Source organism: Hoplias malabaricus, chromosome Y (assembly GCF_029633855.1).
Source record: "Hoplias malabaricus isolate fHopMal1 chromosome Y, fHopMal1.hap1, whole genome shotgun sequence".
Classification (NCBI taxonomy): domain Eukaryota; kingdom Metazoa; phylum Chordata; class Actinopteri; order Characiformes; family Erythrinidae; genus Hoplias; species Hoplias malabaricus.
Genome location: NC_089820.1, coordinates 3310397 through 3335545, shown reverse-complemented (window position 1 = coordinate 3335545; position 25149 = coordinate 3310397). Strand labels below are relative to the sequence as shown.

The 25149-nt window shown below is 38.5% G+C and overlaps 1 protein-coding gene across 2 annotated transcripts; it reads right to left on the bottom strand.

Moving 5' to 3' along the window:
* Window positions 1-1832: 1832 nt before the first annotated feature.
* Window positions 1833-23219, bottom strand: LOC136679696 (leucine-rich repeat-containing protein 43-like). 2 transcript variants are annotated; one of them, XM_066658359.1, is made up of 12 exons: window positions 23038-23219; window positions 22656-22880; window positions 13261-13371; window positions 12146-12288; window positions 9047-9285; window positions 7465-7616; window positions 7194-7320; window positions 6293-6447; window positions 5326-5397; window positions 4374-4580; window positions 3154-3241; window positions 1833-2073 (listed from the first exon to the last, which is right to left on the bottom strand). In XM_066658359.1, exons 1-12 carry the CDS (start codon window positions 23122-23124, stop codon window positions 1922-1924), a joined length of 1758 nt encoding a protein of 585 aa, XP_066514456.1. In that variant the 5' UTR covers window positions 23125-23219; the 3' UTR covers window positions 1833-1921. The 2 variants fall into 2 exon arrangements, with proteins under 2 accessions (XP_066514456.1, XP_066514457.1); XM_066658360.1 differs by having other exon boundaries at window positions 12146-12264.
* Window positions 23220-25149: the final 1930 nt, after the last annotated feature.

Sequence of the window (25149 nt, the reverse complement as noted above, 5' to 3'; positions counted from 1 at the left end):
TTCAAACATAATACGAGTCTCAGTCAACTCCGTACTCCCTCTGTAGTGCACAGAATGAATTATGAAATATTGACTTATACGTCCGAGAAGACCTACAGTGGAGTTGTGTACATGTAACTGAATCGCAAGCTGATATTTTCATACATAGGTGTCACTGGTGGCGTGCACGAGCAAGTATTCTTTTATCTTTACGTAGTGTACTATTTAGGGTACTTGGATTCATTTGATTTCTACACGTATTTTCTCACCTAAATAAGAACTACATTTAAAGACATGGGAAACATTAAACATAATGACACAGCTGCAAATATTGTTCAGAACAATAAGAACAGACCCTCCAAGTAAAAAATAAACAATTATTACAGTTTTCTTACAAAAACTATTTGAACACGTTACATGTTGTACAAATGACATCAGAAGCACATGAAATAGTAGATTCGTTTACTTACTAAAGGTAAGTTATTAAAATCTTGTTGCATTCATTAATATTTGTATGTATGGTGATTAAACGAGGCATATGAAATCGACCCAAAATTGAAACCTACCAATTATAATGGAATATGTTTACTATTTAAAATTACAGCATCTCCAGGACTTGTATTATTTTACACACTTCTGTAAAGAAAGCTTCTGGAGAATGGAATCTACCTTAAGGGAACACTGGACTTTAAAATTCACCATTGTACCTTGCAGGTACATTTAAATCAAATCACATTTATTTGTATAGCACTTTTTACAACTGATGTTGTCACAAAGCAGCTTCACAGAATTCCAATAAAGATAGTTTTAACATGAAATGTAAAAATGTAACAATCCCCCAGGAGAGCAAGCCAAGGGTGACAGTAGCAAAGACAATCTCCCTCAGAGCTGAGGAAGAAGATAGATAGATAGATAGATAGATAGATAGATACTTTATTGATCCCCAGGGGAAATTCAAGGTTTCCTCTCAAGAAACCTTGAGAGGAACCAAGGCTAATGTGTGGCTAATGACAGATCTGATTATAACAGCTTTCACTAAAAGGAGAGAACGAGAAGGACACACAGACGTCGGAGCATCCTGAAACTCTGGAATGCCTCCGCTCCACCGTCAACAAACCTGAATAATCGTGTGAAGCGATGGGACGATACCAGCGCCTCAGTTTGCTATAATTCCCTGTATCCACTGACCCCCTGGAAGTAATAAAGGCATGTACTAATGTTTTTGCGTCATGCAGGGATAAGGCATTTCTAATCTTGGCAATGTTGCGAAGATGCCTAGGGGTAATATGTATAATGTAAATAAAAATGGTCCTACAACAGAGCTTTGTAGAATTCCAAAACTTACTTTAGAATAATTTGAAGATAAATTATTTACTTTTACGAATTGATAATGTTCCGTTAAGTAAGATTTAAACCTGCACTGAGGTCAAGAAGCACCCACAGGGATACGTGGCCTTGATCAGAGGCAAGAAGATTGTTTGTTTTCTTGACTAGAGCTGTCTCGGTGCTATGATGTGGCCTGAATCCACTTAGACATCCTGCAGTTTAATGCTGAAAGTCTGCTGTAGGTTTCAGTGCTGCATTGGGATTTAAACAGTTTGTACTTTTAGTGACAATAATATACTTGTAGCATGCCTTTTTTCTAAGTGTGTATATTGTAAAGTCTTCATAGGAAATTAGAGATTGTCACTGCAGCAAAGGAGGAGACAAAGTCCCCGTTATTACAGCTCAATTCAGAAGAAAATTTGAATGAACAGATCATATTTTGACATAAACAACTCTCTATTTTATTATCATTACCATAATCAGTAATAAAAAATTTTTCCACTGAATTAATTTGTGTCATGGTGGCAGCAAAGTGAGCAAAAAAGCATTATTTCATATTGAATCCTGGAACTTCTAGTCACATTACAGATGACACAGAATGCCATTTAGAGCTTATTTATTTCATAGTCGTCTGGTTTGAGAGTTGTGAAGCGCACAGCACTTTGCTGAGCTGCACACTGAACTCTACAGTTAGTGGCTCTGTGATAGAATTGAAGTTGTCATCAGCTCGAGGATCAGTCTCATTCTCCTTCCGCGCTCTACCTTTTCCTGCTCAAAGACAAAGGAGACACAAATATGAATATGCAGTTTGACTCAGATACACTGGTGTGAAAAAGTGTTTGGCCCCTAAACCTAATAACTGGTTGGGTCACCCTTAGCAGCAAAAACTGCAGTCAGGTGTTTGCAGTAACTTGCAGTGAGTCTTTGACAGCGCTGTGGAAGAATTTTGGTCCACTCATATTTGCAGAATTGTTCTAATTCAGCCACATTGGAGGGTTTTCAAGCATGAACCGCCTTTTTAAGGTCATGCCACAGCATCTCAATAGAATTCAGGTCAGGACTTTGACTAGGCCACTCCAAAGTCTTCACTTTGTTTTTCTTCAGCCATTCAGAGGTGGACTTACTGGTGTGTTTTGGATCATTGTCCTGCTGCAGAACCCAAGTTCATTTCACTTTGAGGCCACGAACAGATGGCCAGATATTCTCCTTCAGGATTTTTTGGTAGACAGCGGAATTCATGGTTCCATTTATCACAGCAAGTCTTCCTGGTCCAGCAACAGCCCCAGACCATCACACTACCACCACCTTATTTTACTGTAGGTAAGATGTTCTTTTTCTGAAATGCGGTGTTACTTTTACGCCAGATGTAATGGGACACACACCTTCCAAAAAGTTACATTTTTGTCATTTAAAAACTGCTTTTTGTGTTTACTTGTGTTGACTTTGACTAATATATTAATTTGTTTGATGATCTGAAACATTTAATGTAACAAACATGCAAAACTAATTTACTCTTTAATTTACCAAGTCAAAACATCAGGACACCCTTTCTAATATGGTATTTAAATATGGCGTCTAATATAATATGAATCTAATCTAATATAATATGATATTTAAAGGCATTTATGGTTGTGGATATTCAGGAAACTGCAGTGTCCAATATTTTTTCATAATTATATAAATTCATTTTGCAATTTAAAGTGAAACTAATTTACTCTTTAATTTACTAAGTCAAAACATGAGGACACCCTTTCTAATATGGTATTGATCTTCTGCCAAAAGAAATTTAGCTCTGTAGCTCTGTTTTTGAAATGCAGAATAGAAAAACATCAGGGTCTGGAGCAATACCTTTTGAAGGAGTTAGATTCCTTTGAGCACTTGCTGTATCTCCACTTGGCTTTGTTTTCTTGTTTTCTATAGGTTTCTTGCTTTGTTCCTGTAGACATTTGACTAGGTTTTAAATAAGAAAAAGCTGCTGGTAGTTTAAGGATTTCCATAGAAAACTTTAAAAAAATTCATTTAGTTCATGCAGCTATGCAAAATGTTTTGAAAAGCTGTAACAGTTGACAAATATACGATATATCTCATCTTAAATACTGAATTAACAAAACCTGACTACTGAAATTACATGTTCTTGGACACAACACCCAGATAATTATTTCATTTATAATAAATTTTAATTTGTTTATTTGTACATTTTTGCATATTTTTTTAATTGTATAGGTTTTTATTTGTTTGTTTATTTCTTGATTGATTTATTATAAGGTTTTATATAGCAGTTCTACATTTCTATCAAAATTGCAATGTTGGGGGTTATACTTTTATTAATTGTACTTCACAATTGCATTGTAAAAGTATTATTTAGTATGCACAGGAGCAACAACATTCAGGCAATTCATTCATTCATTATCTGTAACTGCTTATCCAGTTCAGGGTCATGGTGGGTCCAGAACCTACCTGGAATCATTGGGCGCAAGGCGGGAACACACCCTGGAGGGGGCGCCAGTCCTTCACAGGGCAACACAAACACACACATTCACTCACACCTACGGACACTTTTGAGTCACCAATCCACCTACCAATGTGTGTTTTTGGACTGTGAGAGGAAACCCACGCGGACACGGGGAGAACACACCAACTCCTCACAGAGGGTCACCTGGAGCGGGAATCGAACCCACAACCTCCAGGCCCCTGAAGCTGTGTGACTGCGACACTAACCTGCTGCACCACCGTGCTGCCCTCAGGCAATTCAAGTTAGTTGTAAAATTATATATAATGTTATAATGATATATAAATCATGACTTAATGAACTATAAAACCACAAAAAAAATAATAAAGAACAGAAAGAAACATTATGCTTCCACATGACATACAACTCTAGTATCTGTAACCATCCATCCATCCATTATCTGTAACCGCTTATCCAATTTAGGGTCGCGGGGGTCCAGAGCCTACCTGGAATCATCGGGCGCAAGGCGGGAATACACCCTGGAGGGGACGCCAGTCCTTCACAGGGCGTATCTGTAACCTTTTTATATAATTTATTAACACAATGTTTTAGGTCCTACCTTCTCCCGGGTTACAGTGGTTCGAACACTCTCTTCTGAGTGCAGAGTCCCCAGGTTACAGTCCACCTGAATTTGGTGCTTTCCTTCCATCAGATTTTTCAGTTCCACATGAACAGAGCCCAGGGTTTGCTTCACAGGTGCTTCGTGAATCAAGTTGATCACAGTTTCCTTTTTCTTCTTTTTATCTTTTGAGTTTTGATCTGTGCTCTACAGAGTGCAGTGGATAAATCAATTTGAAGGCTCTCTTTTAAATCTCAGACAACACATTTTATGAATTTGCATGCCGTGACCTTGAAAACAGAAATGAATTGTGTACTCTGTCTGCCTCTCAGCAGCTATATTATAAGAGCCTAAGCATGTGGACAATGGCTCATCCATCATTTGTTCTAAAACAAATGTTTTGCTGCATTTTACTGTTTTCTGAAATCTATATGCCCATTTTTAAAATCGATACCATTAACACATTCCAAAACAGTTGTGGAGAGGCAACAAAAGATAAAAGATTAATGTAAATTTGTGTAAAAAAAAAAAAAAAACTGGCAACATGTTAGTGCCAAGAATCATGTTTCTCAATGTAAAATAGAAAAGAACCTAAGGATTTTTTCATCAACAAGACAACACAGAATATGTTTACAGTATAAAAGTATCTGGAAAAATCTGTATATGCAAATATTGTCAGCATCCCAACATTTTGGAAATGGGGTTTGTGTACATAGTATTGTTACTAGGATAAATTTATGTATTTACAAATATTGTTAATCCAAGTAACAATACTATATACACAAACCCCATCTCCAGGCTGCAGCAAACTTTCTTTTTTCCATCTCTGGGTTTTACAGAAATGGAGCAAAATTCGTATATCTTTCTAACATTATCTGTTTTTTTAAACTCTTTGGAAGAAACACGAGAACCTACTATTTGACTTTTGAAACTGCAATGTCTCTTACATTACCTCTTTTCCTTTTTTATCTGCCGATGCTTTGGTTCCACCAATTTCTGCAGGAGGAGCAGGCCACGATACAACCTGCAGACATCAGCATTAATACATTATTACATTTAAAATCATTCATGTCTGCTAGAAAAAAAAATGGTCAAATTCAAAAAACTTCAATCCTTCAAATAGTGTCATTTAGAGAGGAAAAAAAGTATTTTCTTGTAATGAAATTTTTTTGTAATAAATTGTAATAACTCTCTGCTCTAAAATATCTTGTTATTGCCTTTAAATGTAATTAACCAATATTATTTTCATCTTGTTCTTTTTACACACTACACTATATGGCCAAATATTTATGGACACTACAGCCTCCACTCTTGTTGCTCTTTTACACTAGATATTAGAGCGTTACTGTGAGCGTTAAACCACATTTGTCCTGATTTGAACAGCTTCCACTCTGTGAAGTCTATAATCAGATATTGGAATATTATTTTGAGAATCTGATGTCATTCATCCACGAGGGTATCAGTGAAATGAGGTACTGATATTGAACAATTAGAAGGGCTTCTTTTCCCAGTAGTCAACAGGTGAGTCATCCAGTCATTTCATTCAGTGCCATTCACTCACACTTAGGGACACTTTTGAGTCGCCAATCCACCTACCAACCTGTGTTTTTGGATCGTGGGGGGAAACATGGACACAGGGAGGACACACCAAGCTCCTTACAGAGGGTCACACGGAGCGGGGCTTGAACCCACAACCACAGGGCCCTGGAGCTGTATGAATGGGGCACTAACTGCTGTGCCACCCTTCCAGTCCATTCATTTGGTTCAAGTCTTTATAGTAACTGATCATCAGAGCTTTTGATTTACTGATTGCTATCAGGATGTAAAGAAGATTTATAGCAATATATCAAAAACTTCTTTTAAGACAATCCACCTATTCAAGCTTTAATAACGGACCTTAAATTAAGATGACATTCTACCTTTTCCTCTTCCACTGTGAGCCAAAGACCTCTGAGAAAGAAGTTCTTTAGTACTGTAAGGTCACTGAAGCGATTGGTTCTCATGAAGTTAAACTCCATCACCTCAGCCCATTCCTGTTTCTGTGTACTGTTCATCACTACAGGAATATTAAGCCCTTATAAAGAGAAAAAGGAGAGGAATTTATGTACTTCAAGAAGCAAAATATATTTTCTCTAGTGATTCATAATGAAATAGATATTATCCTGGTACCTAGAGGCGAGAATGTATCAGAAATTCCATACAAACTCTTTTTAATTATGGCCCCACCCATGTAAGGGCCCTGCTTACGTAGACTTACAAAGTCTGAAGAATTTAATGCCTCTGAAAGGTCTTCATACACAACTATTTAAATTATGCCACTGTACAGCTAATCAGGCTTAAAGGAGAACACTAACTGTCCAGATCCTGTATGTTAGCTAAACGTCACTGACTCGCATAATGCTGTTATTAAAAGATATCTTATCTTTCAGAGAGAGGCATGTTATTTATTTGAATAGTCTCCCAAAGATAAAACCATTACACACTTGTGTTCAAAGACCACATCTCTGGTTATCCCACTCAAGAAATAAGGGTGATGTCAATGAACCACTAGTCTAATTTCACTTTGACTATTAGAAGCCGCCCATAAGTTATGCAGAAAACCATTAGACACTCATCTTTTCTGCTAAAGTCTCAACAATTAAATGCCTTTAATTGTTCAATTAAATGCCTTTAATTGCAGCTTCATTTCAGGTCCATTTTGTGATTTGTGATACTGTGGCTAAAGAAATCCAAAGCATTTTACCAAAGCTGAAACATATTATGTTCAATAGTCAAGGTGATCACTGGTGTTAATCAGTCAATTTGTCAAAATAGGTATACCTTTATTGTGATGTTCCCAACTTGTTTTAAGGAAATCTGCTCCAGGACATAAGATAGATGCCGATCCTTCCCTTTGGTGTGGTGGATTCTGGTGAATATTTGTCAAGATATGATTCTCCACATTAGTCTGCAAAGCATGATACTTTGTTAAAATGGAACATAATTTCACTGCATTGTAATACAGACCATTAACGTACACTTAAAACCAGCATCTGGCCAATATACCTGCTTGATTTGTAACTAGATTTTAGTGAAAGATAACATGGCGTACATTTTCCTGGGATTGAGGTTGATCAAGAAATTCATAGGAGGCTGAATAGCTGTAGCTGACCACAGGGAACTCTTCCAATAACAAAGCAGGCTTAGGAACACCTTTAATCTTCTGGACACAAACAGTGACCTCTGCTTCCTCAAAAACTGTGCCTTAGAATGTAAATGGTTCAGTGTTAAGCAGAAGAATGTAATGCAAACTTGCTAAATGTGAATTTGTTTGAACTATTACTTGGTTAAAGGACTGTATGACCAGAGGTTTGTGGACACTTTCTAATATTCATTCATTCTTTTATTCATTATCCTCAGCCCCTTTGTCCTGTGCAGGGTTGTGCTAGGTTCCAGAGTCTACCCTGAATCAGGAAGACACTCTGGACAGGGCACCAGTTCATTACAGGGCACAACATACCCCCACAGTCACACACAAACTTACATCAATGGACACGTTTTGCACTTGCAATCCACAAATCAACTTGAGTTTTTGCACTATGACAAGAAACCCATGCAGAGAAAAGACAAAACTCCTCACAAAGGGTCATTTGAGGTGGAATCTGAAACCACAGTCATAAGATGAAACTGTGTGACACCACCACTACCTTTGGCACCTCTGTGGTGATACCTTCTAAAATTATTTTCTGAAATTAAGAGTAATTATAAGCAGCCCATCTCCAAGAAATTGCTTCAACAGTTCTAGGAAGAATTGAATCTAGAGCAGGGGTCACAAATAGGCGGGGCCGCAGTCCAGGTGCATACCAAGACTATATGTTTCAAGTGATGTGACTCTTCTAGTCATTATGGTTCAGTTTTAGCACTCCAGGAAACTCACAGACTAATGTGTTTCTGCATATCACATGTGAGGCTACTCAGCACATCAGATCTGTACATTATGATGAGCACTGTGACACAAATGAGTAACACACAGGGCAGGGCTCCATACACCACTGTCCTGGGGCCAAAAAAAAATAGCCCAAGGGATATGATAAAAGCTTATTTGGGACACTTTCAGGACGGCGGTGTTGTGTGGTGTAAAACCAGAAATTGAGAAAATTCTCATAATGGTGAACATGGATTCTGTGTATTGATAAATGTCCTGTTCTTCAGCATAAAGAGCCAATCAGATTGCTGGTTATGGAAAAGCAGTAAAGTCAATTGCAATTTCAAAAGTCATTAGGGACTTTATTTAAAATATGCATTTAAAAAAAAAGATCCACTGCTATGTTTGGAGATTTTATAGCCCTATAATCTGTATCTGCTCTGTACACACAAACACACATTAGTGAACAATTCTTCACACACACTAGGGTCAGTGGACACACAAATCCCTGGCAGGGGGCTGTGAACTACTTTATAAATTCACTTATTATTAAGGATGTCTTTCTGCGTTTCAGACATAAACTTGAATTAGCACGTGTCCGCAAACATTTGGCCATATGTTGTGTTATGTTATTAGTGTATGTCTCAGTGCCTTTAGGAATGGTTTCATACTTTGTTAAATCCGTTACAAATGTATTTATGTTACATTAATTTAGTTTTATATCATACTGTAGCTGTATAAGCTGGAGACATTCAGTTCAGTGTGTAACCTTTGAGTTGTGAAAAGCCTCTGAATTGATGACGGTCCTCTGGAGTTACACGAGCTCCATCCAAGTAGAGTAAACGGGGCAAACTGTCCAGTACAATGCCCGGGTATGAAGATGCGAGGGTCAGAGGGTTACCCACTAGAACTAAACTCTGTAGACAAGGCAATGCTGATAGCGCCTCCACTACATGATAGAGCTCTGTAAAACCACACCAGCTTAGATCTAGAGACTTCAGCTGGGGCCTACAGGGGACAAAAGGACATATGTTTACTGCATGACTAAAATTAAGTGTTTGTTGTTGGTATAGCATACAGTGTTAGGGTTTGTTTCCCATCTTAGGAAGCATGCTACACCATAGTATGCTGTATGTTTGCCTACTTCTGTAACAAGAAGAAAATTCCAAGTTGATAACAGTGTCTATTTTTTATGATTATAATGAATCTGAATCTTTGTTAGGGGTGTATATTTTTATATACGGTGAAGAAGAAGAAAGGGGTGTTTTGGTAAATATGTGTCATTTGAGAAAATCACTGTATTGTGCAGCAATCTATAATTTATCGAGGTAATTAAAAAATCTTAAAAATATAATGTCTATCAAGCCTGGTAAATCTCCCAAACTGAAACACACCTGACCCATCAGGTTTTTTTATTCCCCCGAAGTTTCCTCCCACAGAATGTAACTATGGGATAAGGACAGAGAGCTTCTAGCAATAAATTCATCTTTAGAAGGCCAACATTAATATGTGATATGGGCAGAGATGGCCTAGAACCCCTCAGTTGCTGCATCTACTATCTTAAATCTGTGTCTTTGTTTTGTGTATTATCAACCTCATTTAGCATTGTGGCAGTCAGCCAAGTGCCGGCCGTCTACGAGTGGATCAAACATATAAGGATGAGTTGGAGCAGAACCAGCAGCACGTTTAAAGGATCATCCAGCACAGAGGGATTCTTGAATTGACACAGAGGGCCTATCCCCTCTGTAGTCCTAGTACAGAGTATGGATTGACATCTTGTTTTGAAGGGGATTACAAAAACTCCAAACCAGGTACATTGGTCCTTTTTTATTTAATCAAAATTTACTATTTACTATGGAGGGTACCTCTCCTAAGAAGCAGAGTTCACCATTGGCAGAGTTCACAGGCACCCCAGTTTATGTTATGCATACACTGTAAAAAATGTCGGTGGAACACTATAAACCCATGACAGTAAATTACTGTAAACTCTAAAAAGGTTAGGGGCAGTACAAATGTTCAAGTACTGGGAGGAGCTGAGACTCATTAGGCAGCTCCCAGCATACCTTGCTTCTCCATATTTTCTGTGATTTTCTGTGATTCTTTGTTTTGAGAAACTATGTCTTTGAAACTTTTTGATTTTGGGTTGCACTGGGGTGATTATTTTGTGTAATTGTGTGTGTGGGTTTGTGTTTCTGTACATGTTGTGACGAGATGTGTGTTGGTCAGGAAAGTTCACTATCAGCCTGTGTTCTGAGTGCTAGAGTGTGGCACCCAAATACTGCACATTTCTTTGGTCCTTTCAGCAATATCTCCTTTTAAGGGCTGAATAAGATGCGGGTTGATTTTATCTAAATTTGACTATATCTCAGTCTCCATTCTCCCATTTGTCACACAATTTACATGTTAATTTCATGGCAAAACAATGTTTCTTTGTTATTTTTATGTAAATACTATGGCATTTTTATCATGTATATCTGTTTTTTTTTAACATAAAAGTACTGTAAACAAAACAGTTCTTAAATGTAAAATTTATGATTGCCAATGTGACCATATGTTTTACAGTGAAATTCTGCCAACCACAGCTGCCAGTTTTTTACCGTAAATGTTATGGATTTTTTTTACAGTGTATGCTATTGGACTCCCAGAAATGTGCAGGCAGATTTCAAGACTCCATGGACAGGGAGAAATACAACTGTAAGAGTGGTGTTGGTTTCCAGCAAAGCATATATTTGGATGCTTGTCTCCCCAATCGGCCTACCCCCATCCTCAAGTTTGTCCCAGTGGGTGCAAGTTCAGTTCAGCATCATCCCATTCTACAGTCATGCTTAGCATCTCATTTCTCCTGAAGTCAGTGGAGGTGTTTGGTGTAGTTTTCCTATGTCATCATCCTTGTTCACTCCCTCTGGGTGGGTGATGTCATACCACATATACTGCAATTCCCAGAATCCTCTGGGAAGTCAAAAAGGAGAGGGACGCAGTGGTGGTGGAATCCTTTATACTATATTTGAAAGAATTCTAATAGAGTCAGGAGCTGAATTTGTAAAGAGTAGAATAGGTTTATGGCTCTGCCGGCAGAGGATCCCTCAGCAGACAAGCTCAAGGATACTGATAAAAGTTCACAGTGATCTTTTATACAGTTCTAGCTTGCCCCCACCTTCTCCTGTTATGCTCACTCAAAGGACACTCTGCTCTCAAAACTAGCCTAAACCAGAAATTTGTGATTAGAGAAAAATGTGTTGTGAAGCTGCAGTGGATACTGAGCTGTACAAAATATGTCTATCACAGATAGTCACAGATGTCTCTTAACAAAAGGACAATTTTCCATTACAGACGCTACCAGAGTACACCCTCTTCTAGAGTACTGATTAGTTGCACATGCTCTGGACTGTTTAAATGGCATTCTAACAGGGACTCATTCTGTAGTATTAGTGTTTCCACATGTTTCCCTACCAAGTGTATGCTTATGTTGGCTTTTCTGTATTTTTCACCCTTGCTTTTTGACTTACTCTTTTCATGGTTGTTTTGCTCTGCCTTCTCTAGTTTGTTTCTTTAGTTTTTAGACTATTTACCTGGTTTCTAGTTTCTGCATTTTTGGATTGCCCTTTTTGTTCAATTTGCTTTTTCGGTATTCACCTGCCCCTTTTTTCCTTCCTGACAAATAACCCTGGCCTGAATATTTTAGACATTTAGACATAGATATTATTCTCACCTGAAAAATCATCAATAATTTCACTGTGTGCCCAAATTTTTACAAATGACAAAATAGTGCTTAGAGAAATAATTATGTTTGAACTATAGTAAATATACTTGAACCTTTAGCTACTCTGCCAACCTCTTTTTCAAAATCCGTATGATGTAAAAGCATCACCAATGTTCTGCAGTGAAGTACTGGATATCCTCTGGAGAGCCAAGGCAATTGTTTCCGAGGCCTAGATGTTGGAGATGGGGAGGAGGTGGATGTGTTTTCAAACTCTTGAGGCTCGAAATCTGATTGGAATAAAGTTCCAGGACCTTTAAATATATGACATGGGGAATAAGTGATTGTTCAGCTTAACTATTAATCAACATACAAAATAATCTTTTAGATTCTTCATGCAGTAACATGCAGTCTTCACCAGGGCTGAATTCTTTTTATACTTTTGAAAGACTTCATTTAATCATATTATACAGTATATTCAATATTGTCTTTAAACTGCTAAAATTTGAACGAATAGCATAACGTCATTGAACTGACAGCCTGTGTTCAACTTCCTGGTTTGAAAAAAATGATAAAAATGATCAAAAGAGCTACACTTCTTGATTTGAAAAAGCTCTGGGATGCACATAAAGAAAATAATCATGTTTTAAGGCTAATTTCATACTTTAACCACAGACATCTAACAACTTTTCCAAACTTTGGAGTATTCCTCCATAAAGCTGGTAAGTATCTTTTGTAGTTGTAGCCCTCCATTTGATTAGCTGATGTTTACACATTTTCTGGGCACAGAGCATACAGCAGAGAAGACAGGATGATATTAAATAAAATCTAACACAAAGGTTAATTTGACATTTGGTAGCTGGTAGCATGTAACAATTAATATTTCATGTTGCTAATAGGTGACTGTGTGAGTGACTGTGTGTGTTGCCCTGTGAAGGACTGGCGCCCCCTCCAGGGTGTGTTCCTGCCTTGTGCCCAATGATTCCAGGTAGGCTCTGGACCCACCGCAACCCTGAACTGGATAAGCGGTTACAGATAATGATTGAATGAATGTTGCTAATGGACCATGATAATTCAGATTATCGACATCACATGCTGTGTTAATAATATTTCCAAAAATGTCTCTAAAAATCTCTCAGATTAAAACATCTGCTTACACAATATGGACATGACACAGATTACAGAATGACACACAATTTCAAATGCCTACAAGAATGTGTATGTTGAGAATAAATAATATGGACAATGTAGCTTTTTATGGATTGGACACAGCCCTGGTTCCTTACCAGCAATGTCTTTGGAAGGTTCTCAGAAAGAAGCTGAGTGATGTGGTTAGCGCTTAGCACCAATTCTTCCAAGCAGCTGAACTTCAGCAGGCCCTCATCAATGACTGAGACCTAGCACATTCAAAAGTAAGTAGTGGATAAACAAATAGCTAGAAACATTACAGAAAATATGTGGACATGGGTGTCTAAGGCTTAGTGGTGTGCTTGAGTAGTAAAGGTTAGTCCATCTGGTTCAAACCCACAGACAATTTAGCACACACTGCTGAAAAGGTAATGCTGACACTGACAGAAAGGTGTCGGAACACACATCACATTGCATCTTGCTGTGTATGAGTCGGCATAGCTGCAGACCATTGAGTGTGTCCATTTTGACCTCTGTTAACCACCATATTGCCAACATCGGGCATGTGAACACCAGAAAAGGACCATTAAGCAATAAAAGAACATAGTCTGAATTACATTGTCTTTTATATTCTGCATTTTAAACCCTAATGTTCAAAGAAATTAACTGGATTGAGTGATTCTAACTTAAAACATATTCAAAAGTTATACTCAATTTAAAAAATAAATTATCTTCAACAATGTCTTCTTTTTTTGTGTTTGTGAAACTGTAATATTTTGATTTTGCAGAGTGCTCTTTGTGGACAAAATAGCTCTATATGATAGATTTAAATGATCTTAAATGTAATGAGTTTATGCAGCATGGCGTCTTAAGTCAGCTGTAGAACCAGGTGGACTGGCCATGCAAACATGTCCACAGGTGTGAGTGTGTGGTGCCCTGTGATGGACTGGTGCCCTGTCCAGTGTGTGCACAGTAATTCCAGTTGGGCTCTGGACCCACTGTGACTCTAAACTTGATATGTGGTTACAAACAATGAATGAATTCATGGTTAAGGTGGAAAAACTCTTACACAACTCTTACTCAATGTTTAGACAACATTCAGTATTTAGTTAAAATACTTAAAACAAGCTAGTTAATAGTGCGTATTTTGTTGCTGTAATTGAGTCAGCAATAAATAGTAATTAATTATTGATTCGTTCATTTATTATCTGTAACCCTTATCCAGTTCAGGGTCGCGGTGTGTCCAGAGCCTACCTGGAATCATAGGGCGCAAGGCGGGAATACACCCTGGAGGGGGCGTCAGTCCTTCACAGGGCAACACACACATTCACTCACACTCTCACACCTACGGACACGTTTGAGTCGTCAATCCACCTACCAACGTGTTTTTTTGGACTGTGGGAGGAAACAAGAGGAAACCGGAAACCCACGCAGACACAGTGAGAACAGACCAAACATACAGTCACCCAGAGCCGGACTCAAACCCACAACCTCCCGGTCCCTGAAGCTATGTGACTGCGACACTATCTGCTGTGCCACTGTGCCGTAGTAATTAAATATTGATTCATTCATTCATTTATTATCTGTAACCGCTTATCCTGTTCAGGGTCGCGGTGGGTCCAGAGCCTACCTGGAATCATTGGGCACAAGGCAGGAATACACCCTGGAGGGGGCGCCAGTCCTTCACAGGGCAACACAGACACACACACACACACACACATTCACACCTAGGGACACTTTTGAGTTGCCAATCCACCTACCAATGTGTGTTTTTGGACTGTGGGAGGAAACCGGAGCACCCGGAGGAAACCCACACAGACACGGGGAGAGCACACCAACTCCTCACAGACAGTCACCCGGAGCGGGAATCGAACACACAACCTCCAGGTCCCTGGAGCTGTGTGACTGCGACACTACTTGCTGTGCCACCGTGCCGCCCTAGTAATAAATTAATATATGTTTGATGAATTTTATTATGATTGATCCGTAACAAATACAATTTTTGTAACAATTTGATGTAACAAATACAATTTTTTTTTTTTTTAAATTGCAATTTATTTTTGTCGGATTTACACTCGACAGCAAATTCCACACATAAAAACAGCACTCTCATATAATATAGAATAGTTATTTATTTGGATAAACAATAACATTCATAACATGGAATTAATTATTAAGGTTAATAGACTGGGCTAATTGGCCAACCAAAACCCTTATATGACCTTCAATAATGTGCTATGAAAGGGATTTAATACATGTAAAGTGTGTTGACTGAGACTACAAATTATAACTAGTAAAAAGAGGTCTGTAATTATTGAAGAATTGAACTTGGCATTCAACATCTTCATAGGTCTTATAGAGTCCATGCCTTAATGGTTCAGAGCTGTTTTGTTGGCACCAGGGGTAGCTACACAATATTACGCAAATGGCTATAATGTTATGGCAGTTAATTACAGTATTGAAGTAATAATGGAAATATAAATGACGAACACTTGTCTGTTTCCCAAAGGACCCAACCAGCAGCAATGTGCACACAAACGCAAACACATAATTACTCACTCTGATAAGATCAGCAGGTTTGTGTGAACATATCTTAGCATCAGAGCTTTGGGCACAGAATACGCAGCAGAAGAGACAGGATGATAATAAAGGAAATCTTACACATAAAAGGACCACAAAAGCTGTATGTTCCAGTTCATTTGACCTCCAATGGCAAAGTTTGGAGTTTCCCCTCTGACTATCATCTTCATCTTCCCTCTACCTCCATATTTTCTGTCAGGACTGTACTTCAAGATCAAAAAATCTAATATAATGAGGAAGGCCCCTCCACCCATAATTAGGAAAATATATGAGGTGACAATAATTTAACTAAAGGTAAAGGATATGTACCCTTGAGTGTACCACCACAATGATTGTTCACTTTGCATGCCTGCATGTCTACTACTCGAGTTTACTGGATGGATTTTTCTCAGTATATCTTATTCAAAATGAGTGAGTTGGTGAGTGATGGGGTTTTTTCTTATTAATAAAGCCTAACCAATGAAAATCCTTTTTGGTATCCTTTGTTGATATGCATGGATGTGGTTAATGCTGAAAAATGTCATCAAACCACAGAGATTAGAGGCAATAATCAAAAATCTTACACTACAAAAAAGCACTCGCTTGCAAAACTAATCTGGCTGTCTACATTAACAGAGTAGCAGTTAAACCAAAGCTTACAAAGTAGAAAGAAAGTTTTTCTTTTCCTTCTTTTTTTTTTTCCAAATTGAGGGCAGGCTTGCTCAGAAACTATTGAAGTTACAACATCAAAGGCATGGTGCCTCTTTTGCATAGTGATAAGAAACAGGGTAGAGTATGAGTTCCATGCTCTAGTCACACTAATTTTGCTGGGTCAGACATGATCTCATAGTCATCATCTGAAGCTAAGGGTTGGTGAGGATTTAGCCTAGAATTAATAGGGTGGCAAGAAACGAACTATACACTAAGAATCTAACAGACAAAGTTTAAAATAAGGCGTAAAATCTTAAATTTTTTTTTTAAAAACAAGCCTGTCATATTAGAAGTTAGTATGGCTTAAATGTTGAAACCAACACCCCCCAAGGCAAAAAAAAAAAAAAATTTAGATGTGTTGGCATAAGTAAAGAACACATTAAAGGCTGAAAAAATGAATGTTATATCTTAGGAAACTTGATTTCTTGATAGGTACTGCATAATTTTAGCTGAGTGAGAGTCTCTGTATGTGTCCATGTTGTGTGCCTATTATATGGAGCTAAAACCAATTGCAAAGCAATTTTATTATTCATTTAATGTGTGTTGCACTTTATAGGAAAAAATAATAATAATATTTACTTTCCATTGTTGGATTAGGGACTTGTCGTGGCGGAAGGGCTTGTGTGGTCTAATGACCTCCAGGGCTATGTTGTGGAGAGTTGTTCGTAGGCTCTCCCATGATGAACAGGCCTGGAGTGAAGATCCATACAAACACGATCCAAGCAGCAACACTATGTCCAACAGAACAGCAAGGAAGTGTACCCTGTCTGGGAGAGGGTTACCAGGACCTACCCCTCGAGTCAGGCCTGGGGGTATTGTCTGAAAGCAATCACCTGGTGGCCGGGCAGCCCACCTAAACTGAAAAGGCAACCTAGGAAGGACATGTGGGTGCACCACATGTTTAAGCTGTGCTCAGTAAGGATGGTGAAAATCTGAACTCGACTTGGCTGAATTCACTGGGAGTGGATGAGAGGGCCTTCAGAGTTACTGAAGGCCCTCAATACTGTGGGGCTGTCTTGGCTGACACGTCTCTACAATATTGCTTGGACCTTGGGAACATTGCCTTTGGATTGGCAAACGGGTGGTGATTCCCATTTTTAAAAAAGGGGACCGGAGAATGTGTGCCAATTATCATGGCATCACACTTCTGAGCCTCTCTGGGAAAGTCTATGCCAAGGTGCTGGAAAAGAGAATCCGTCCAATAGTCGAACATAGGATTTTTGGGAAACAATGCAGATTTCGTCCGGGCCGTGGAACTATGGATCAATTCTTTACTTTCTCAAAGATGATTGAGCGGGCGTGGGAGTTTGCGATTCCACTCTACACATGCTTTTTGGATTTGGAGAAAGCATATGACCGTGTTCACCGAGAGATTCTGTGGGCGGTGCTTCGGGAGCATGGGGTGCCAGGGTTGCTCCGGCGAGCCATACTTTTCTTGTACTCTCAGAGTTTTGAGTTGTGTTCACATCCTCGGAAGTAAGTCAAGATTGTTCAGTGTGGGCATTGGACTCCGTCAGGGCTGTGCCTTGTCTCCACTCTTGTTTCTGATATTCATGGACAGAGTGGTGAGGTGTAGCCTGGAACAGGAGGGCTTTCGTTCAGGGACTCAGGAGGTGGCATCTCTGCTATTTGCAGATGATGTTGCTCTTCTGGCTTCCTTGCGTGAAGAGTTTGATAGGTGGATCAGCACCTCCAAGTCTGAGGCCATTGTTATCTCTTTAAAACAGATGGCATGCTCCCTTCAGGTAGTGGGTGAGAACCTACCCCAAGTGAAGGAGTTAAAATATCTTGGGATCTTGTTCACGAGTGATGGGAAGCGGGGTCATGAGATTGACCATAGGTTAGGTGCAGCGTCTGCAGTAATGCAGTCACTGTACCGGATCGTCATGGTTAAGAGATAGCTGAGCCATAAAGCAAAGCTCTGAATTTACCCGTCAGTCTATGTCCACACTTTCACCTATGGTCAGGAGTTCTGGGTAATGACCGAAAGTATGAGATTGAGGATAAAGGGGCTGAAATTTATTTCTTTGACAGGTTGCTGGGCGTACTCTCAGTGATTGAGAGGAGCCTGGTTCGAGCATCTGATAAGGATGCTTCCTGGATGCCTCTTATCGGAGGTATACCAGGCACGTCCAAATGGAAGGAGGCCATGGCATAGACCCAAGACAAGTTGAATTATATCTCCCAGCTGGCCTGGAAACGCCTGGTGATCCCCCAAGAGGAGCTGGTGGAAGTTGTGGGGGACAATGATGCCTGGGTATGGCTGAACAAATAATACTTACTTTTCTAAATATTGTTCACTACTTTTTGATGGAGTATATTATGTATTAAAAGCACTATAAGTTAAAAGGAGACTAAAATGTCTCAAGGACATACACACACACCCAAGAGTTATTCTAGGGCAAAGTAGAAAAAAACTAAAAAAAGAAACAGGAATGTAATGCCAATACTTTAGGTGTTAGGTCTAAAGTCTGAAAACAAGTAGATCTCAAATTCTACACCAACTTCCAAATGTATTTATTTAACACTTGGAATTATTGTTATTATGGCGGCACCGTGGGGCAGCAGGTAGTGTCGCAGTCACACAGCTCCAACCTGGAGGTTGTGGGTTCGATTCCTGCTCTGGATGACTGTGAGGAGTTGGTGTGTTGTCTGTGTGGGTTTCCTCCGGGTGCTCCGGTTTAGTCCCATAGTCCAAAAACACACGTTGGTAGGTGGATTAGTGACTCAAAAAAGTGTCCGTAGGTGTGAGTGTGTCTGTGTTGCCCTGTGAAGGACTGGCGCCCCCTCCAGGGTGTATTCCCGCCTTGCGCCCAATGATTCCAGGTAGGCTCTGGACCCACCGCAACCCTGAACTGGATAAGGGTTACAGATAATGGATGAATTATTGTTATTATTTTAAATTTTTTAAATGTATTTTAATAGAGTTCTGACTGGTCTTTTTTTATGAAAAAATAACTTGCAAGAGTTCGAATGTAATTCGAATTTATGTAACATCCAAATATTCATATGAAATGTGTTGCCATGTTTTGAGAATAATGTAAATGTTTTTCACAATTAAGTTACAAGAAATCTGAATCAAAAGAACAGTGTAATAGTGGTCAAAGTAAAGAAAAAAACCTCAGAGAGATATTAAACACAACTATAAAATTAGATAAGATATTTGAAATGTTTGTCTCACCAGTTTTGAATAACAAAACAACATATTGTACAAAGCAAAACAGTGTTTATTGACTTACTGAGCATATGCAAACCTTTCCCACATGGATAACTTTCCAAACACAGGCTATGAATAAGCTTTTCAAGGGCTTGTGTGAGTGTTTGGCAGGCCATTGGCATGATGAAGGATAAATATCACATTGCCACTAGTGGATTATTGCTTTAAATAATAAAAAAACAACAACAACAAATAACTGCTAAATGTTCTTGGCTTTTGCTCCAGCGGAGTGCACTGTGGTCTACTAGACTTTCTCTCTGTTGTGTTCCGTATGGTTAGTTGCCTGGCAACATTGGTGCACTGTGGTGGAATGTGGAGCAGAACTGGTGTTAAATTTAGTTATTGTTTTATTTGTGTCTGTTTTCCTGGAATAAAACATAAATCATTTGAATTGTTACTGAATTTTATATTTGGATCAAAATGGGTTGTGATTTTTCTGTTTTGAAAAACATGTTTATTCTGTTATTCAGTTAATATTTTGTGTTTAAATTAATGTGTCAGGTTTAACCTCCTGTTGGTTCACTGCAAATGCTTGCATCTTTCACTGGGCAATCATAAAGCACATATTATCTTAATATTATTTACAGTGACATTTCACATGAATGGGAAAATAGTGGGCTGCAAACAATTATCTACAAAAGACCAGAACGATAAGATCTCCACCAGGCTGCAAAATGCAAAGGCAGCAACAAAAGAGATGACATTACATTAAAGCCAAATCATCTGACATGCAGAATTTATTTTCCACCAGTGCTGTTTAATTGGACTACTGTGATAAAAGAATGCACCAAAATTTCATGGGCAATTTTGAAATGAGCAAATAATTAATTTTTTATATTCAAAGTGCACTAAAGTTTAGAGTTCAAACAGTAGGTTTTATTAAACGTACATGCTGCAACAAACATGCAATTGTTAGAAGCTGTGGCCTAAAGGTTACACAAATGTACTTGGAACTGGAATGTCTCCAGTTTGATCCCCACAGCCAGCAGGAATATCTGTCTGATTGCAACTGTCTTCCTAAATTATTTCTCTAGTTTGGCTTAAAGTTAAATAAAATAGTTCTCTTTATTTGAAAGTGTGAGTGATCAGTGAGAGAGGTTTCCATGCGCAGCAAATCCCAAATGTCTCCCTACACCCTCCGTAGGGCACAGAAAGTCAAAATATTGTGGTTTGTAAATTTACAGAGTACATTGTATGTCAATGAATTTTTTTATTCAGCTTTACAATTCAGGTTCATTCATTCATTCATTCATTATCTGTAACCATTTATCCTGTTCAGGGTCCCGGTGGGTCCAGAGTCAACCTGGAATCATTGGGCGCAAAGCGAGAATACACCCTGGAGGGGGCACCAGTCCTTCACAGGGCAACACACACATTCACTCACACACTCACACCTACGGACACTTCTGAGTCGCCAATCCACCTACAAACGTGTGTTTTTGGACCGTGGGAGGAAACCGGAGTGCCCGGAGGAAACCCACGTGGACACAGTGAGAACACACCAAACTCCTCACAGACAGTCACCCGGAGGGGGACTCAAACTCACACCATTCAGGATTCCCTGTTGAATTACTGTCTAATTATGGTCTGTATTATTAGTTTTATTATCTGTGATGTGCACAATGTATGGAACATTGTGCCAATTTGGGATGCGACCTGAGCTCCTCTACTGACTGACACATGAACAAACATTTACAAATGTGACGCAGAAAACTGGGTCAGGGAACCATAATTATATTGTTTTAATTTTAATGTCTAAATGAACACTACATGTGTTGACAGAAACAATAAAACAGTCTAAATACCACAGTTTTTAATATGGGTTGTGTGTCTGAGTAATCATTAGGTCCCCAATATGGCTGCTACTCTATATAGTGATGAACTTAATAATTTTTCATTTTAAACAGTGTCATTCCTTTAATGTCTCATTTTAAAAAAGGCTATGCTGATTCATCCAGTGCAAGACAATAATGCTGCAACAAATGGCTTTACCTGACAATTATTCAAATGCACTGCATGGCCAAAGATTTGTAGGTAACTGATCATCTGTTGCTTTTTTTATGAAATAGGGGGAGTTTTATCCTCTTTACATCAGTCACAGCCTCTACTCGTTTGGAAATTAGAACATTGCCGGAGGATTCTGAACCATTTTGCCATATAAGCATTGTCAAAGTACTTGTTACATTAGTTCTGAACAAGTTAGCTTCTTCCTTCAAGTGTGTTAAGCTGCCAATGACAAGACATAGGCAGATGTGGCAGTGCTTCTCGTCCTAGGCTTCACCTTCCGAACTTGGTAGTGTTGTGTGATTAGGGGTCCCTCAACAAATTAACGGAATTGCTCGAATGTAAACACTAATCAAGAATTTTTACATTTTATTTATTTCTTTTTTTATAGGCAGTGAGCCACAATTTCATGATTCACAAAAGCTCATTAAGGATATATAATCTTTTATTCATTTTCTGGCACTAATTCATCCTGATCAGGGTCATAATGGGTCTCCAGCTTTAACAGGATCATTGGGAATAAGGCAGGAACACACCCTGGATAAGGCAATGGCACATCACAGGGCATCACATACACCTATGGAGAAATGTTCATTGCAAAACCACTTATCAGCATGTGTATTCTGGACTGTGGGGGGAAACCTGTGTGCCCAGAGGAAACCCACATTGATACAGGGATAACACACCACAGTCCTCACAGAGAGTCACCTGAGGTGATGTTTGAACCCAGGATACCTAGATCCTGGAGCAGTTTGGCAATGACACTACCTGCAGCATCAAAACAAGGTTAAAACCTGCTCCAGAGGTGTCTCAACATATCTAGATAGTGGTGACATGGAGATTTTGCAAAGTGAGAGTCATTAATTTCCATTTTCACTGGTCTCCTTAAATAAAACCTTCTGTAATTGTAGCCTGCTTACCTCTTGGCCATTTCATCATAACACTGAGATATGTTGCTTTATGTTCTTTACTTAAAAAAGGGATTGTTTTATAAAAACTTTACACATTTTTTAGGAAAATATTCATTCAAGACATGGAAGAAGATACAGAAAGAAAACTCACCCCCATGTCAACAATACGCAGACTTGTAAAAAACGTATGTTTGAAGTTGCCTTTAAGAATTCCTGGGGTCTTCACAGCCAGCTCTCTCAGGGCTAAGGCCTGAGGACTCCAGGACCCTTTCTCTTGCCAGGGTGACTGTGGGCTTCGCAGGAGCTCTAGAAGAATAAACTGATCCTCTAAAGCTGCATCATCCAAGTCCTCATGCTCTCTCAAACTCGGCTTTCGCTGTTAAAAGGAGTGTTTGCTAGTGTCACACCATCAGTTTGTCTCACCAGTTTTGAATAACAAAACAATATATTGTACAAAGCAAAACAGTGTTTATTGACTTACTGAGCATGTGCAAACCTATCCCATTTTCCGAGGGTTATTAAGTTACACTCACCCAACTCCCTTGGCCACATGGATAACTTTCCAAACACAGGCTGAGAATAAGCTTTTCAAGGGCTTGTGTGAGTGTTTGGCAGGCCATTGGCGTGATGAAGGATAAATATCACATTGTCACTAGCGGATTACTGCTTTAATTAAAAAAAAAATAAATAAACCAACAACAACAAATAACTCTTGGCTTTTGCTCCAGCAGAGCGCACTGAGGTCTACTAGATTTTCTCTCTGTTGTGTTCAGTATGGTTAGTTGCCTAGCAACAAAACTGCGCTCTCATTGGTGCATTGTGGTGGAATGTGGAGCATGACTGGTGTTGAATTTGGTTATTTTATTTGTTTCTCTTTTCCTGGAACAGAACATAAATCATAAAATAATGGGGAGAGTAAAAGGACAAAAAAAATAGCAAAGAGAAACATCAAAAACCGAGGGAGGTAAAGAGAATCAAAATATAATAAACAAATTCATTCATTCATTCATTCATTCATTCATTGTCTGTAACCCTTATCCAGTTCAGGGTCATGGTGGGTCCAGAGCCTACCTGGAATCATTGGGCGTAAAAGCAGGAATACACCCTGGAGGGGGCTAATAAACAAATTACTTTGACAAAATGATATTATTATTATTATTGTTGTTGTTGTTGTTGTTATTATTATTATTATTATTATTATTATTATTATTGTTATTGCTATAATTATATAATTATATATAAATTATAAAATGCCAAAATTCGACAAAGGATCCTGGTTATCATAGCTTAGCTTACACAAATAACACATTTTCAAAATAATGATCAAATTCATTATAGGATCCAAGACAATAAAAAAAAAAATGTTGCCATAGATTTCAAGTGTGGTCAAAAGAACAGAACACATGAAAAAGAGTTTCTCCATGTAGATGAAATTGTATACCTTAAATCTTGACACCAAAATAATTTTACTGGTTAAGTTTAGTGAATAGGCTTGGTTTAGCTATCAGCTTAACTTTTAATACTTACTGTAAGCACCCAAAACTTCTTCCAGCTGATGCCTTTAATATCAACCCCATTTCCAGAACAGTTTGAACATTTTGCTGTATGTAAATTAAATAGAATGCATAGCATACAAATCAGACAGCGAGCATATATCGGTCCACTGGAATAAAAAGGCTGGCACACCACTGACTATAGACCACTGCTGATCTACCATCGGACCACTCAGATTACTGTCCTGTACAGGATATAACTCATTTATAATCTCCTCACACAGATTTTACACTCACAGAGACTTTTATTCTGGAAAACAAACTAATACAATATTACCAACAACTATGAGAGATATAATAATGAGTATAAACCTGATATAAAATGATTATGCTAAAAATGTTGACACTGTGCTGGATTAAAATGATTTACTAATCTTATTTATAAAGTTTAACAAAAGAACCTAATGAAGGACAAAATGTAAATTGGACTGTGAATGGAAAAGTGCTAAAATGTGGCATTTTGTATAAAATTCTGTTTAATCACCAGTAGTCCGCCCAGAAAACGCTCTGCAAAACACTAGTGGACCTCCAACTTTTCCCTCAGTGGGCCAACAGTGGTCCGCCGTCTCCTTGCACTCAGGGGCAGTTAATTCGAGACCAATAATTAATAACTTCAATTGAAGTCTAAAGCGCATTTTAAACAAGTTTGTTATTTCGGGACCAATTAATAACGTCAATGGACCTCCAAAAATGGTTTTAAACAAGTCAGTTATTTTGGGACAAATCACTGGACGTCTGAAATTCATTTTAAACAAGTCAGTTATTTCAGGACCAAACATTTAAGAGAGAGAGAGAGAGTGCGACCCTCCCCTTCAGATAACGGTTACTCTGAGTTTGAATACGGCGCCAAAATATGTTTCAGTGGATGATTTTTCAACGGTTTGTAGAAGCAGGCATTACTTAAACAGTAAAAAAAAAAATCAAAGTAATATTACATTATTAGCAGTAATGTTTTTGACATTTATTTCAGCAGGTCTGGGTTGCAGTTACAGGCAAGCCACCTTGCTAACAATGTGAATGTTAAATAAATATCAAAAGAAGTGCTGGGCTGGAAAGAAAAATCATACAATACCATTTGCGCAGGCCACATTT

What these genes read in the sequence shown, in the direction of transcription:
- LOC136679696 (XM_066658359.1), bottom strand. Translation starts at nt 23,124, where the DNA reads ATGGCCTGCCAAACACTCACACAAGCCCTTGAAAAGCTTATTCTCAGC. An exon ending in ACCTTCCAAAGACATTGCTG is followed by an intron (nt 12,289 to 13,260) that starts GTAAGGAACCAG and finishes ATATATTTAAAG; the next exon opens with GTCCTGGAACTTTATTCCAA. An exon ending in AACCTCAATCCCAGGAAAAT is followed by an intron (nt 7,321 to 7,464) that starts GTACGCCATGTT and finishes CATGCTTTGCAG; the next exon opens with ACTAATGTGGAGAATCATAT.